The sequence below is a fragment of the Chanos chanos genome, chromosome 5 (assembly GCF_902362185.1).
Source record: "Chanos chanos chromosome 5, fChaCha1.1, whole genome shotgun sequence".
Lineage (NCBI taxonomy): Eukaryota > Metazoa > Chordata > Actinopteri > Gonorynchiformes > Chanidae > Chanos > Chanos chanos.
The window spans coordinates 7,817,992-7,832,577 of record NC_044499.1 but is presented as its reverse complement, the minus strand read 5'-3'; the positions used below and the strand labels follow the sequence as shown (position 1 = coordinate 7,832,577).

General features: G+C 39.6%; 1 protein-coding gene across 1 annotated transcript; it reads left to right on the top strand.

The window, feature by feature from the left end:
* The first annotated feature begins 435 nt into the window (after positions 1–435).
* LOC115811822 (serotransferrin-2) lies at positions 436–8,309 on the top strand. Its single transcript, XM_030774198.1, has 17 exons — positions 436–546; positions 652–821; positions 1,203–1,305; positions 1,471–1,662; positions 1,883–2,018; positions 2,126–2,181; positions 4,126–4,289; positions 4,542–4,692; positions 4,955–5,118; positions 5,270–5,366; positions 5,578–5,601; positions 5,928–6,089; positions 6,353–6,500; positions 6,662–6,729; positions 7,035–7,219; positions 7,413–7,602; positions 7,767–8,309. The coding sequence occupies exons 1-17, from the start codon at positions 507–509 to the stop codon at positions 7,817–7,819; spliced, it is 2,103 nt and encodes a 700-aa protein (XP_030630058.1). The 5' UTR covers positions 436–506; the 3' UTR covers positions 7,820–8,309.
* Positions 8,310–14,586: the final 6,277 nt, after the last annotated feature.

The window sequence follows — 14,586 nt, the reverse complement described above, 5'->3', positions numbered from 1 at the left end:
GACCCTTTCTGCTTTATTACGCATGGCTTCGCATTTTCAAGTTCTAAATGCACTGCTTCAAGCAAGCTGATAAGTGCTTTTGCAATGTCAGTGTTGTTAAGGACAGAAGAGAAAACTGGACATTCTAGAAAGATATTAACCTGATTAATAACTAATTCCCCTAAGTCTACACTTTGCCACACGGATCAATGGAAATATTACTATAAAAAAAAAAGAAAGAAAGAAAAGAAAAAAGAAAACAACAAACAAATCCGTTGCATTACAAAGCATAGGTAAATGTTGGGTATTAGTGAATTACCAGGTTTGCTTCACAACAGGACAACAGGATTTCAGAATGAGCCACCTCCTACAGTGTGCTTATTGGGAAATGCAGAGCAAATGTTTTCCGAATGCGACCACTACAGCTGGTCAGCCCACTGCCCCTCTACAAATATAAATCCATTTAGCCTTGATACTGCCTGCCCAGTCCAAGAATTGCCTCTGGAGAGCACCCAAGGACCTCCAACATGAAATCCATTTTGTTATCTGTGTTGACAGGATGTTTCGGTAATGTACATTGTCAGCACTACCTCAGAATGATAGTATTAGCATGTTAAATAAGGTCTATCTGAACACTGTGCTAAGTTTAATTTACTGTGTCGCCTCTTTCAGCGTTGACAAATGTGGCACCCTCTCCATCAAAAATAACATGGTGCGCAACATCTGATCAAGAGTTAAAAAAATGCCATGCCATCGCTGCCAAGATAGCAGAAAAAACATCAGAAACGCAGTTCGTTTGCGTTAAACATGAAGGATCAGATGGTTGCATCAAAGCCATTAAGGTAGGACTTTCAGCTTTGGACATCTTTCAGTCAATGTGTCGATTAGATGAATGAAGGGAAGAATACATTTCGGAGCTTATTTGCGGCCTGTTAACGTTTGAGCTTGAATATGTTTTTCGCACATTTCCTTGAGGACTTTGTCACTGATTAATAGTATGTATGTTGAAAAACATTAAATACAGTGTCAATTGTTTGTAGTTGATTTTTGGCAAAATACTGAAAAAAAAAGATACATTACAGACACACAATATTATGCAACTGCCTTTGTATAACTTTCAAATTACTGAATGTTGTTCCATGTGTTTACTGGGATATTCTGACTGAAATTCTTAAATGCATAGCAAACCACTCTCTTACTTTCTCTAAATCTGTATTTGACAGTCTGGTGAGGCAGATGCTATCACTCTTAATGGAGGAGAAATCTATAAGGCTGGACTGAAAGACTATGACCTTCACCCTATCATTGCAGAAGATTATGGCAATGGTAGAGTTTCCGACTTAAATGCAAAAACTGTCCTGTTCAACAAATATATTAATATGTGTCCCCAGTTCAACAAATTTGAGTTTAATTGTTCCATTTAGAAATGGATCACATTGCGTAATGCGGAGTCAAATCCTAAATTCCACTTTGCTGAAAAATTTCCCTCAGAAACAGGCACGTGTTACTACGCAATTGCTGTGGCGAGAAAAGGCACAGGCTTTGGGTTCAAAGACCTTCGTGGGAAGAAATCTTGCCACACAGGTTTAGGGAAGTCTGCTGGCTGGATCATCCCTACTGGAGCACTGATCTCAGAGGGACACATTAGCTGGGAAGGCATTGATGACAAACCTGTGGAGCAGGGTAAGTCAAAATAAGAAGCTTTTTGTATGGATATGTCTGAAAGAATAAGGATAGCTATGCTTTCAATCTCTTTCATCTCGCTGGTTCCTGCATGTACATTCCTAGAAAAACGAAAAAAAAGTTGGAGTACGTTTTGGGGGTTTTTCTATGCACATTCCATGTCAGTGTGCATGGGCATGCAAATCAGAGATACTCACATATATGACTGACTGTGTCACAGCTGTCATGGAGTTTTTCTCGGCCAGCTGTGTTCCAGGGGTGGAGGGACCAAAATTTGCCAAACTGTGCCAGCTTTGCAAGGGAGACTGCACTCGTTCTCACAGAGAGCCTTACTATCACCACCATGGGGCCTTCCAGTGAGCGTCTAAGTAACCTCACATTCACATACTTGGTGTACCAAAGCTTTGTTTCTCTTCCATGTACTGGTTGCTGTTGATTATGTGAATTGTTCTCTTTCCATCAGGTGCCTAAAGGATGGAGTTGGAGATGTTGCCTTTTTTAAATACTCGACAGTGCCTGGTGAGCAAAGCAGAATCTCTCATAGCGTCTGAATAATACCGTCATGCATGCTTGCTCTAGGTGCTATGCTTGTCAGATTATAATGAAAATGAGCCTATCTGTTGTCGTGCCAATGGTATGAGGAAAATCTGGTTAATGGTTCACTCTGAATATTAGACTTAATACTAATATCACTTTGCTGTAACCATAACCTTATTTTGGAACCTGAACCCAGTGAAATTACAGATATTCTGAAAAATTCTATTTATAGCTCAGCGCTCTGAACACTGAACCTAGAAATTATTCTGAATACCTCTTCATTAGCCGTACATATAATAAATAACAGCATTAAAGTAGCAGGTACAATAATACTCTTCGAATTCAATACTTCTAGCTAACTAAGTTCCTGGATCACCACATTCAGTAACTAGGAAATAATTTATCACGTACTCAAAGAGTAGGACTACAGACGTACACATTTATTACAACGATCAAATTCAAACGGTACAGAATGAATCTAATGTTGAATAAATTGAAAATCAGGTGGAATTAAGGCACAGCCGCTATACACACACATACAACAGCAACTAAACTGCTAACAAGAAGACAAACAACTAACGGTAGACAATAACAATATTCTCGTTACCTAAAGTATGTATCAATGAACAACTACGCGAGCATGAGGCATGACTCACGAGAAGGCACGCTTAACCAAAAGAACTACCTGAGTGATGTTCTAGTGGAGTTACTTACACACAAAAAAGGGGTTGTGAGGAAGGGAGAGAAAAGGAATGAGGAAGAAGAAGAGCAGGCCCAGCCACGTTCAGGTATGAGAGACCGGAGTTACCGAGGTAGGCAGAAGGAGACCGTGAGCGAGACTTCGTGTCGGTGCCGGGAAAGTCTTTTAGCGTCGCGGATCTTCCGTAGCGGTGAGACTGGGACGATTCTTCGTGGAGATGAGCAGGATGGAACGGACGGACTTACATTACGGCTGATACAACCGGAGCTCAACTGGAGCTGAACCTTAGCGCAGCTGAACTGAACTTTGGCGCAGCTGAACTGAACTGAGCTGTAGGATAGCAGAGAGTCTGGCATTTTATCTGATTTGCAGACGGGGGGTGCCGCTATCCTTTTGGGGGTGTCTCTGCCTGAAAGGATGAAACACTCCTTGGAATTTGGGAAGTATTAATTTGAGCTCGGTTGAAATAATTTTACATAACTTTTTCCCATTAAAGAATAGTAAAATTACGTCCGCGTACTCGAATCTGCCGCATTTTATGCTTCCGAACAAGACCAAATAGGGTTTCTTTACCATTAAAAACAGCACATACAATGGTCATACAATGGTCATACAATGGTCATACAGCCGATGGCCATACAATGAGCTGCTCAGGACCATTTATTACTATACGAACAGTTATGACTCGATATGCGTATTTAACTGATAATATCGTATGGTTAGTTTCATTTTTCTTTTGTTCTACATAGTTTGTGCCCGAGTGGAGCAAAGCAGATGAGGCCTGTGACATGGTCTGAATTCCATTTTCACAGGGAAACTAACCTCCCGAGGTGATCTAGTCTCCCTCGCACTTAAACGTTATCAGCATTTGACCAAATGGTCTGGGGGTTGCTGCGCTAAAACATCGAGCCTGGCGCTTGTTAGGTTTTACCGCGAGTTGTTTCTGCTTTGGTATGCATTGGTCCTACACGCAGGGAGGCCTGGGCCATCAAAGAGAGAACTGGGATCAAAGGGGATAGGGATAGAGAGGCAGAGTGAGGGTGATAGAAATAGACAAAGAAGGGTGAAAAAGAGGAAGAGAGTTTACACAATTGCAACTTTAATTACTAAGGAACACTTAAGGTTAACGAATGTCCTTTTCTTTCTGAAAGCTGCACAGTGTCTCCCCAACACTGTAATGCAAGTTCAATATGACTATTCTGCTTGACTCTACTGTCACATGACAGACACGGAGAAGGCCGACTATGAGCTGCTGTGCAGGGATGGGACCAGAAAAAGCATCGATGAGTACCAGACCTGTCACCTGGCCAGAGTGCCCGCCCATGCCGTCGTCAGCCGCAAGGACCCTGCACTGGCCAGACACATCTACGATACCCTGCAACTTGTCCCGGTAAAACAGTCAAATGCCAGCTTGCTCCGCTAAGCTAGAAAGGCCCTTGTGTTGAGTAAAGCATGCCAAAAAATAGGACATATAGACATGAGTCATAGCTGTCTTGAAACTGGTCTCATTCAAATGGATTTATTGATATAGGATATAGGATGATGATGTGCAGGATTCAGAAGAAAATTGCCCGGATAAATATCATCATGACTCTTTTGCCATAGGATTTTTTTTAAGTATTGATTCATTTCTATGTTGTAGGCCTCCGAGCTCTTCTCCTCTGAAGGCTACGAGGGCAAAAATCTGATGTTCAAAGACTCCACAGTCAAGCTGATGAGGGTACCTGAGACCATGGACTCATTCCTCTACCTTGGAGCAGAGTACATAGACACCATCCGCTCTCTTCAGAAAGGTGAAAAGTGCATACGTGCGCACACACACACACACACACACACACACACACGCACGCACGCATACCTACAGTTCTGTGAGTTTTAATTCTTATCACTGGTTGTTGTTAGGTGTTCTCTGTCTACACAGAAAAGTTGTTTTATTATTTCACCCTTGTACCACCATTTCAGGCTATAACTCAGAGATCTAAATGGGAAACCCTGATCACGGGCATCTGGGCTGAGAATGAATAATTATTTTGAGATTTGATCTTCATTCCTAAGAATCGATATCAGACAGCGGTTCTGGTGCCATTAAGTGGTGCGCTGTGGGCAATGCCGAAACCAGGAAGTGCGACAGGTGGAGCATCAACAGCATAGATGGAGATTCCAGCAAGATTGAGTGTGAGGTTGCACCATCTGTGCAAAAGTGCATTGAAAAGATCATGGTACGCTTGGGTGTAACCTGGGGGGAATGAACAGAAAAGAGGGTTGTGGAGGATTTTTGTTCAATTTCAGTTTTGTTTGTTTCAGTGTCGCTCTTCATTCGCTCTCTGATTTACCAAATCCCTCTTTTTCTTCATTCGTTTCTTTCCATAGCGCAAAGAGGCTGATGCCATGGCAGTTGATGCAGGAGAAGTGTATTCTGCAGGAAAATGTGGATTAGTGCCTGTCATGGTGGAGCAGTATGATGAAGGTAGTGAATATATCGGTCATGTACATAAACTAAGAGTACATACACTGGGACTGATAGAGAACAATTAAAGAAATATTAAAGAATCTGTTTTTGGTATTCATCATTATTTATCATTTGAACATTCTAGTGAGAATTCACAGTTGAGCTGACATAATGATGATTCCTGAATACTCTCTCTCTCTCTCTCTTTTCTTTTTTTTTTTCTTTATAGAAAAGTGCGAATCTCCTGACGGCAGTAAGTATTACTTCTTTATAACTTCTCTGTCTCTATGCTGTCGTGAAAGATTTTGAAAGTTCTTCTGGTATTAGTTTCCAGCAGCAAGGATATATATATATATATATATATATATATATATATGAGGTTTAACACAAACTCATCAGGTTAAATTCAGTCCTTTATTTGGAAACGCAGGCAAAAATGAGCGTGACTGCTTTGCCTAGGGGCAAGAATACACAAACTCTGCGTTAAGCTGTTCGCTTCATTTCTTCCCAGAACCTTTTCAAGCAGTTTCTCCAGTTGATCTCAGTTACTCACACAATCAGCCTGGCTTTGTCCCTCAGGTGTCTCCTCCTACTATGCAGTAGCAGTGGTGCGCAAAGGCTCAGGGGTGACCTGGGAAACACTGAAGGGAAAGAAGTCTTGCCACACAGGCCTGGGCCGCAGTGCTGGCTGGAACATTCCCATGGGCCTCCTCCACAACAGCACTGGGGAATGCGACTTCAGTACGTGTCGTGCGCACCTATGATGTCACTGATCAGAATCTTGTTCTTCAAGTCCACAGATTTTCCTGAGCCTCATACGCATAGGCATACTTGTCACATGGTCTAACGATATTACTGTGATACTTTTTCTCATGTGTTTTAGCTAGGTCGCTACAGTGTGTGTCTGATTCATATCTGATCTGATCTAAACTTCACGTATCTTCTAGCCCGTGGCAGTGTGTCTGTACCTCGTGTGTTTTTCAACATATTTCTTTATTTCTCAGCTACATTCTTCAGTCAGAGCTGCGCCCCAGGTGCTGCACCTGACTCTACACTCTGTGCTCTTTGTGTGGGCGATGGGCACAGCCAGAGTGGAACCAAGTGCGTGGCCAGTGCTGAGGAGAAGTACTACGGCTATGCTGGAGCCTTCAGGTATGGAGTGTTTGTGTCGTACTGTCCCGTAATAAGTTTGAATGTGTTAAGCATACCACGTCATGTAAAAACTCTTAAAATATGACTTTAACTGACAATAATATTAATGTCACATGCTGTAAAACTCCGTTGGATGACTCCTTTTATGCATGTGACTTCAGGTGTTTGGTAGAGGGAGGTGGCGATGTAGCTTTTGTCAAACACTCCATCGTGCCAGAGAACACAGATGGTAAGTGGATCATTCTTCAGTGACCCTTTTCATTGATTAATATTCAATTTCACTGTTTTAATTTTTGAAATCTTAAATCTGTTAACTCTCTCTCTCTCTCTCTCTCTCTCTCTCTCTCTCTCTCTCTGTTAACTCTCTCTCTACCTTACTGAACCTAACTGCCTCTTATGTACATACACTAAGCTACACTAAGACTAAGAGAGAATTTCTTTAAGAAATAAGAAAAATTAAGAAATATTAAAGAATTTGTGTTTGCTAACTGAATGATAATTCCTGAAACTCTCTCTCTTGCTCTCTCTCTGCAGGTAATGGCCCCTCATGGGCTAAAGATCTGAAGTCAGATGACTTTGAGTTGATTTGTCCGGACAAAACCACACCTTCTAGCATCTCTGACTATAAATCTTGCCACTTGGCCCTCGTACCTGCCAATGCTGTGGTGACTCGCCCTGGAACACGAGCGTTGGTGCTTAGAATCCTCAGAGAGGAGCAGGTGAGAGAGTCCTCACAATGAGTTATATGATGGTGACTCACTCTCCGTTTATTAGGTACACAGGGGTCTAATTATGAGATTAGCTATCATGCGAGGATACAATGCTCCACACAAGCTACTCTGGGTATATGCTCGAGTATAATGCATTTTCTCTATCTCTTTTTAGCAAAATATTTCTCCTTTTGTATTTCAGGCAAAGTTTGGCAGTTCCTCTGACAGTACCGACTTCAAAATGTTCAGTTCAAAGGACGAGAAAAACCTCCTGTTCAAGGACTCCACAAAGTGTCTCCAGGAGATTACGGCCCCCTCCTTCCAGGAATTCCTCGGAAAAGAATATATGGATGCTATGCACTCTCTTCGCCAGTGTCCCACCAGTCAGCCAGGTAAAAGAATTATTTGTCAAGCTTTGCATTACTAATGCAACATATAAACATACTGAAGCTATCTCTCACAATTTTATAGCTTCAGTAAAATACCTGTCCTGCTCGTGATGTAATAGATCTGGGTTTCCACATGAAATCTAATACATTCTGACTTTTTTTTTTAGCCCTGGAACAGGCTTGCACTTTCCATACCTGCCAGCAGAAGTCTTCAGACTGAGTGATATGTAAAAATTAGACGCAGTACACTCTCTGTACGCTTCACCAACTCTTTTGGCAATGATTCACATCCACTGATAGCAAACAAATCCTGAGACACATACCAACACTATTTCACTAAGGAGATTCTGGACAGAAATGAACTACATAGCATAACATAAAATCTGTAAGTATTCTGGTCACTGAGCACAGTAGTCATGTTAATTTGTGCACCTATTTTCAAACTAGGGACTGATTTCAACCTGATGAGTGTGTGTTGACTTCTCTGATGTGTTTTTGATTTAGACACATCCTTGAACATACATATAAACACACCTGTGGGAGATGGTGTCTGACTTTTCCTCTGACGTGTTCATGATTTTTCTATTGCATTTGACGTCTTTTGAAACATGGGCCTAGGTGTTGTAAACACCTTTGTTTCTCATTCATTTTGTAAGACTGTTGAAAACAGAAATAAAAGTAAATTTTAATAAAAGGCTGTTCTATTGCAAGACTCAGTACACTTCCTATGATTGCAGTTCAGTTACAAATTTTTTGGCAAGACAATTGTAGGGGGTGAAAATAAACAGAAATATTTATATAGTTTACCTCCACCCATTCGGCTTTCCTGTGGAGACGTTTATGCGCGGGCAGGTGGAAAGATGCGATGTCAAATCAGGTCAAAATCTAAATAAACAAACAAACAAAAATCAATTATTAAATTACATGGATGTGCTTCATTACTCTTAAACATTTTCTTTAAGAGAGAGAGAAAAAAAAAACTTCTTAAAAAGTACAAGATAATTATTGCTATTACTATATATCACTATAATTTTTGTGTATGGTTGTGTCTTGGGAGATCCCAAGACAAGGACAAAAGCGTTCATTACAGTGAACTGAAAATGGTGCCAATGCTGCCAAACAGGGATGCTGCAGGAAGCAAATATTCATTTAGACATCTTTAGACCATTAAAGGATGCTATATCATGGAGAAAATGTTATTTTGTTTCTAACTTTTTGGCTTATAACAATTATTGTTTTGTTTTACATTGTTGGGTGATTTCAAGGTCAATATATCCCAAACTGTCATGAGTAAGATGTTGCTGACACAGTTATTTTGCTACTCCTACAATGAATAGAGTGCAGTGTTCATCCATTACAGCCGAATCAAAGGCAAACGACCCAAACAGGACGTGAGCTCATATCTCAGTTACACCCAGTCTTTGGTCAATTGACATAAAGCTTGCTATCAGTGCTTAGAGCCACGCTTTTAACAAGATCAGACCAAGTTGCCATGGTGACTCTGCCTTGCTGGACTGCTTGGCCCCCTAATCGCTGCTTGCAGGCATATTTTATCATTAATTCTTTGTTCTGCTTTGAGAAAATGTAACGGTAGAAAACATTTACAACGTTGTCAAAGCATGAAAACACTGACTAGGCCATTTAAGCACATAGTGATGTTCTTACTAAGCACAAATTATGACTGCTGGTGAACTAGTGTTAGAAAACAGAATAGTGTAGAATTAAATGTCAAAACAGAGGGAATAATGATATACTAGGAAAACAAGAAAATAATCTAGTTTTTCCTAGCCCTTTACTGTCCATTAATAAAGACGTTGTATTGCCAGTAATTATGTATGGAAACCTTTACACTACTTAACGAACACTAAACTCTGCAGACACAAGACAGCTGTTAGTGCTGCTGTCCCACCACTGTCATCATGTAATATTGCACAATGCACTTTATGACTGCTGCTCTCTGCCCCCTTGCACATACTGCGACATTGCACATTCATCTACCTCACTTCTCTTGTTTTTCTATAAGTTCTTTGCTATTTATATCGTCTCCATATAAGATTTATTTATTTTTTTTCTACTTATTTATACATTGTCTATTCACACTTGTCTGGTAACGGAGGATGAGCAAAGTAAGAATTTCATTGTACAGTGCAACTGCCTGTTTTGCTGTGCACATGACAATAAAACTCTTGAATCTTGAATCTTGAAAATATTAAGTTAAATATGTTACTATGATATTGGAAATGAAAATATTGTTCAAATAAACATTAACATTAAACTTATTTACAAAAATATTAACATTACTGCTCATAAATACATTATAATACAATACAGTGCAATACAAAACAATACAATACAAACATATCCGAATATATTTATATGAGTTATCTTCATTGCATTCAAAAGTGAGGATTACCTTCATTCTTCTGGAAACCAGTTGCAGTCTTAACTAAGGTAGAGAGGGTGGAGCTTTAGTTAATAAAAGTCAGTCTTTCATTTCACTCAGATCTGAGTCTAGTCTCTGTCCCTCTGTATCGCCAGCATGTTAGTGTCTGTGTTTACAATCCTGTCTCTGCTTTTAGGTAAGTTTTTCTTTAAAACCAATTCATGAGCTTATTATCACAAAAATGAATGTATTTTGATTTTTTTAATACATTTTATTTCTCTCTAAATTTTATGTTACCTGTCTGATTTGATCTGATGCAGATTTTTTGAAAATATATTAGTATTTACGATTACACACTCAGGTCTTTTTTTCCTTCACAGAGATCACCTTTGGAAACAGAATCATGCCCCTAGCTTCTGAAAGCCATGCCAGTGAAGAAGATCATATTACTCTGTCATGTCACCACACTGCAGTAGCAGGAGACGCTCTGTTATGGTATCGTCAGCATCCCAGATCTGAGCCTGAATTCCTCGTCTTTATTTATGAATATCAGTATGAAGTCAGGAGTGAGGTTGACTTTCACTTTTTAGCCAAGCTTGATAAAGGAAGAAAGCAGCTGCATCTGGAGATCACTTCTGTTAAACTGACAGACTCTACAATGTACTACTGTGCTCTGAGGCCCACAGTGACAGGAAATTGAACAACAGTGTACAAAAACCAGTGTTACAGTCTTAAACATGACTAAAAGCCATAAATTAGGACTTATGAACAACGGGTAGGGCAAGTTCAATATTTTTTGAGTCACGGCACACTGGTGAAATACACATAAATTCATCCTTCTCAAACGATAAGTTGCTGAGTGGTAGAAAACTTCAAAATTGCGGAAAAAATTAGAAAACATTATTTAACATACTAAAGCTTTTCATCTGACACTTTTCAGATTATGTAATGTCAGAAAGTGATTCGATCAGTATCTGGGTTGTTTTGGTCACTTTCTAATGTTTCATTATCTGAGGAGTGTCAGACAAAAAGCTTTCTTAAATACGATGTTTAGTAAATATTGAAAAAGACCGACTTCATTTCTAATGTTTTGCTGTTCAGCATCTTGATTGAAGAATGTTGGAGCTGACATAAAGAGGCCACTAAATCCCCCCACTACTCCATGTAAATATATATGAGGACACAAAAAGACTGCGGTGGTAATGAATAGCATTATTCCAAAAAAAAGAGGAGTTTTTTGAAACAGAGGAAATCCTGGTAATCTAAACAATATCCAGTGGAATCACTGACATCCCAGATCTCTGCCAGAATTCCTCTATTCTGTTACACAATATGAACCATTTCTGAAGAGATGCTTCACCTCTCAGCTGAAATGAACAGATACAGATACAGATCCGCAATAACGCACAGTGGTGCAGTGGGTAGCACAGTCGCCTCACAGCAAGAAGGTCCTGCGTTCAGCTTAGATAATGAGCGAGTGAGATCTGCAATAATGTAGTACTGACATCTACCACAAGGGGGCAGCACTGATCAAACGTGTACACTAATTTTCACTGAGACTGTCTCCATATTACTCTGTTTCTTATTTTCTCTTCCAACAATTAAAACATGTAAAATAAGTTTTAAAATGAGAAATGCTATTTCCTTCTATTTGAAAATCTTGAACTACAGTATTAAATTTCCTGCACTCATCATCAATACATATTAAGGGAACAAATACTAGAGCTGTCTTCTAGAAGCCTTCTTTTTCAAAAGTGACATCATATTTGGATTCAGTTCCTACAACTTTAATTTACTCTCCCAAAGTCACACTAGGTGACATAGACAACATGGCTCAAATTGAAAATTAAAACAGGAGTTTCAAGCAAATCAGAGATGATTTAACAGACCACAGAGCAGGAACTTCCTGAGTTGAGGTTGTCATGAATTCCTTTACTGTAGAAAAACTCACACAGACAGAAACACACACAACAGCACTGCAGATCGCTGTGAACATAAACACCCATCTGATTATTTTATTCAGCATGGAGAAATTGCTCCTAATACTTCTCATTAGGATAGCAGGTAAACTAACATTATTCTCTCAAATAGTTTTGATTTTATATCATATAGAGAACCAGTGCTTCTTTTCCATAAGGTTCAGAGTATGACATTGTAAATGTTTGATTTTCAGAAAAACCTTAATTATGTTCATATGTTTATGCGCCTGATTTTGTGTACAGGTACATCTGCACAGGATAGAATTGGACCAAGTGATGGAGACACTAATGTCACGAGGAAAGAAGAGGAACCTGTAACATTAAAATGCTCATATGAATCAAGTGGTAGCAGCATTTACCTTTTCTGGTACAGACAGTATCCTAATGGAGGTCCTCAGTACTTATTGTGGAAACGTGCTCAGTCAAGTAGTAAGCATAGCTCTGATCCTCGGTTTGATTCATCAACACCTGGAAAGTCCACTGAACTCACTATTACAGGTCTGACCCTGGCAGATTCAGCTCTCTACTATTGTGCTCTTCAAGTAGCCCAGTGATACAAAGTGTCTTTGAGGCTGTACAAAAACTAATGTGGATAATTTTCTCTGAACCTCCCCATATGAAAGTCATTTGCTCAACCACAATTTTTTTAAATCAGTCATATATTAGGAGAGGGTCTGGAGATTACATCTGTGGTAACAGCTGGTTATGAGTGTAACGAACACCATTTTTCATAAGAAGACACCAATGAAATAACAGCAATTTACACACAGACTGTACAAAGACATTGTCACACCCTCATCACCACACCTTGTTGGTCCTTAAACTGACTTCTATCCTGGCACTACTTCCAGGTGCAAATGAACAAAAGATGATGCCATGTTCATAAAGTTTACCAGCATTATTCATCCTTAGCACAATGAGTTGAGGATTTGTATATGTATTTATTCTGTTCTACGTACAAAGTAATAGTAAACTTCAGGTTTACAAAATATACACTTTTTTTTTTCATTTGACTAGTGTTTTGTGGTGATAGCGATAAATATGATTTATGATGTTCCTAATCACATTCCTCACTAACTCACTCACTTTCAAAGCCAACTGTCCTAATCAGGGTTGCATGGGTTGCTGGAGCCTATCCCAGCATTCACTGAAGAGGGCTTGTGACTGAAAAGTCACCTATTCGTTTCCCAGGGGGATATTTTTCCATGGCTGAAGTACCCTTGGGCAAGGCACTTAACTCCCACCTTCCCCCTTGGGCGCAGTTGTGCTTCTCACTGCTCCTGCCCCTAGTGGTTGTGTGTGCTCACTATGGATGGGTTAAATGCAGTGGTCAAGTTCACTGCTCACTGTTCACAGTGTGTATGTGCAACCACAGAGATTTCATTTCTTTTGAAAGAATCTTAATCTTAATGAAGTTACTGATATGAAGGTGGAGTAACACAATGTGTGCTTGGTTTAGCCCAGAGCGGATGTAATACAGTATGGGGGTGCCTTCAATAAACGTTGAGCTCACACAGTTAAAGTCAGGTTCTGAATATTCAACATGTGATTAGGCAGCAGTCATATATTGTTCTTCCATCCCTAGTGGTAGAACATATTATTACTGTATTATTTTCATTCTGGTCACCTTCCTAACACTTTCTACTCCCTCAGTTTTCATGGTATCCATTCCACTGGATCAGTAACAGGTCCATCCTAATGCTTAGTAGTGTGCTTGTATACAACTAATTTATCGGTCGACTTGTTTTTGTTTTTTTTGTCATTGCCATTTTTGATCATTTATTTTCATATAAAATTCATTCATTCATTTTCAAAGCGGCTTTGAACCCAGAACCTTTTCTCTGCGAGGCAATAGCACCACCCACTGCACCACCGCCATCCCCATTCAATTACACACTTACACACACACACACACACACATAAATATATATATATATATATAATTGCCTGAGATACTGAAAGTTTTAAAATATAAATATGCAGATGTTTCCTGCATACTTGCAGTATAAAGAGGGATTGCAAGTAACAACTGTGTAGCCTTTTTCATTCACTTAATTACAAATGCTGAGAAAATCCCTAAGGAATACACCTGCAAATGCTAGTCACACCCTGGCTCTCTCTTTCCCCCTCTACTGGCCAGTTTATGTTATGTTTGTGTTACTCCCTGGGTCCTTAGTTCTCCTTGTTTGTTGAATCATTAGTTCCACCTGTTTTCAATTAATTTAGCCTTGTCCTGTATAAGTACTCCTGTATCTGTTTTTCCGTCTTTCTTTGTGTGGAATTGAGTTGCTTTGTTGACTGATATGTCTGCGTGGCATGTATTGTCAACCTGTTGTGTACCATGAAGCCTGAATCTTGAACCTGCAAGTTCCCGTAAGTCTTTCGCTTCGTCTTGTTCATTTCCAATAAAACTGAGAAATCCTGCGCATGCAACCACAAATGTCCTTCAAACCCTGACAATGTTGCTGATTCTTAACAGTTCAACAGAGCCTTCAGATCACAAGAACACTCTGAAGATAAATGGTTTAGTGATAAGTGAATTTAATATTTAGCTCACCACAGACTCATTTAAAAGAACATTTTGCATGTTGCAGTGGTCTGGATGGGTCTTCTATTTAACTTAAA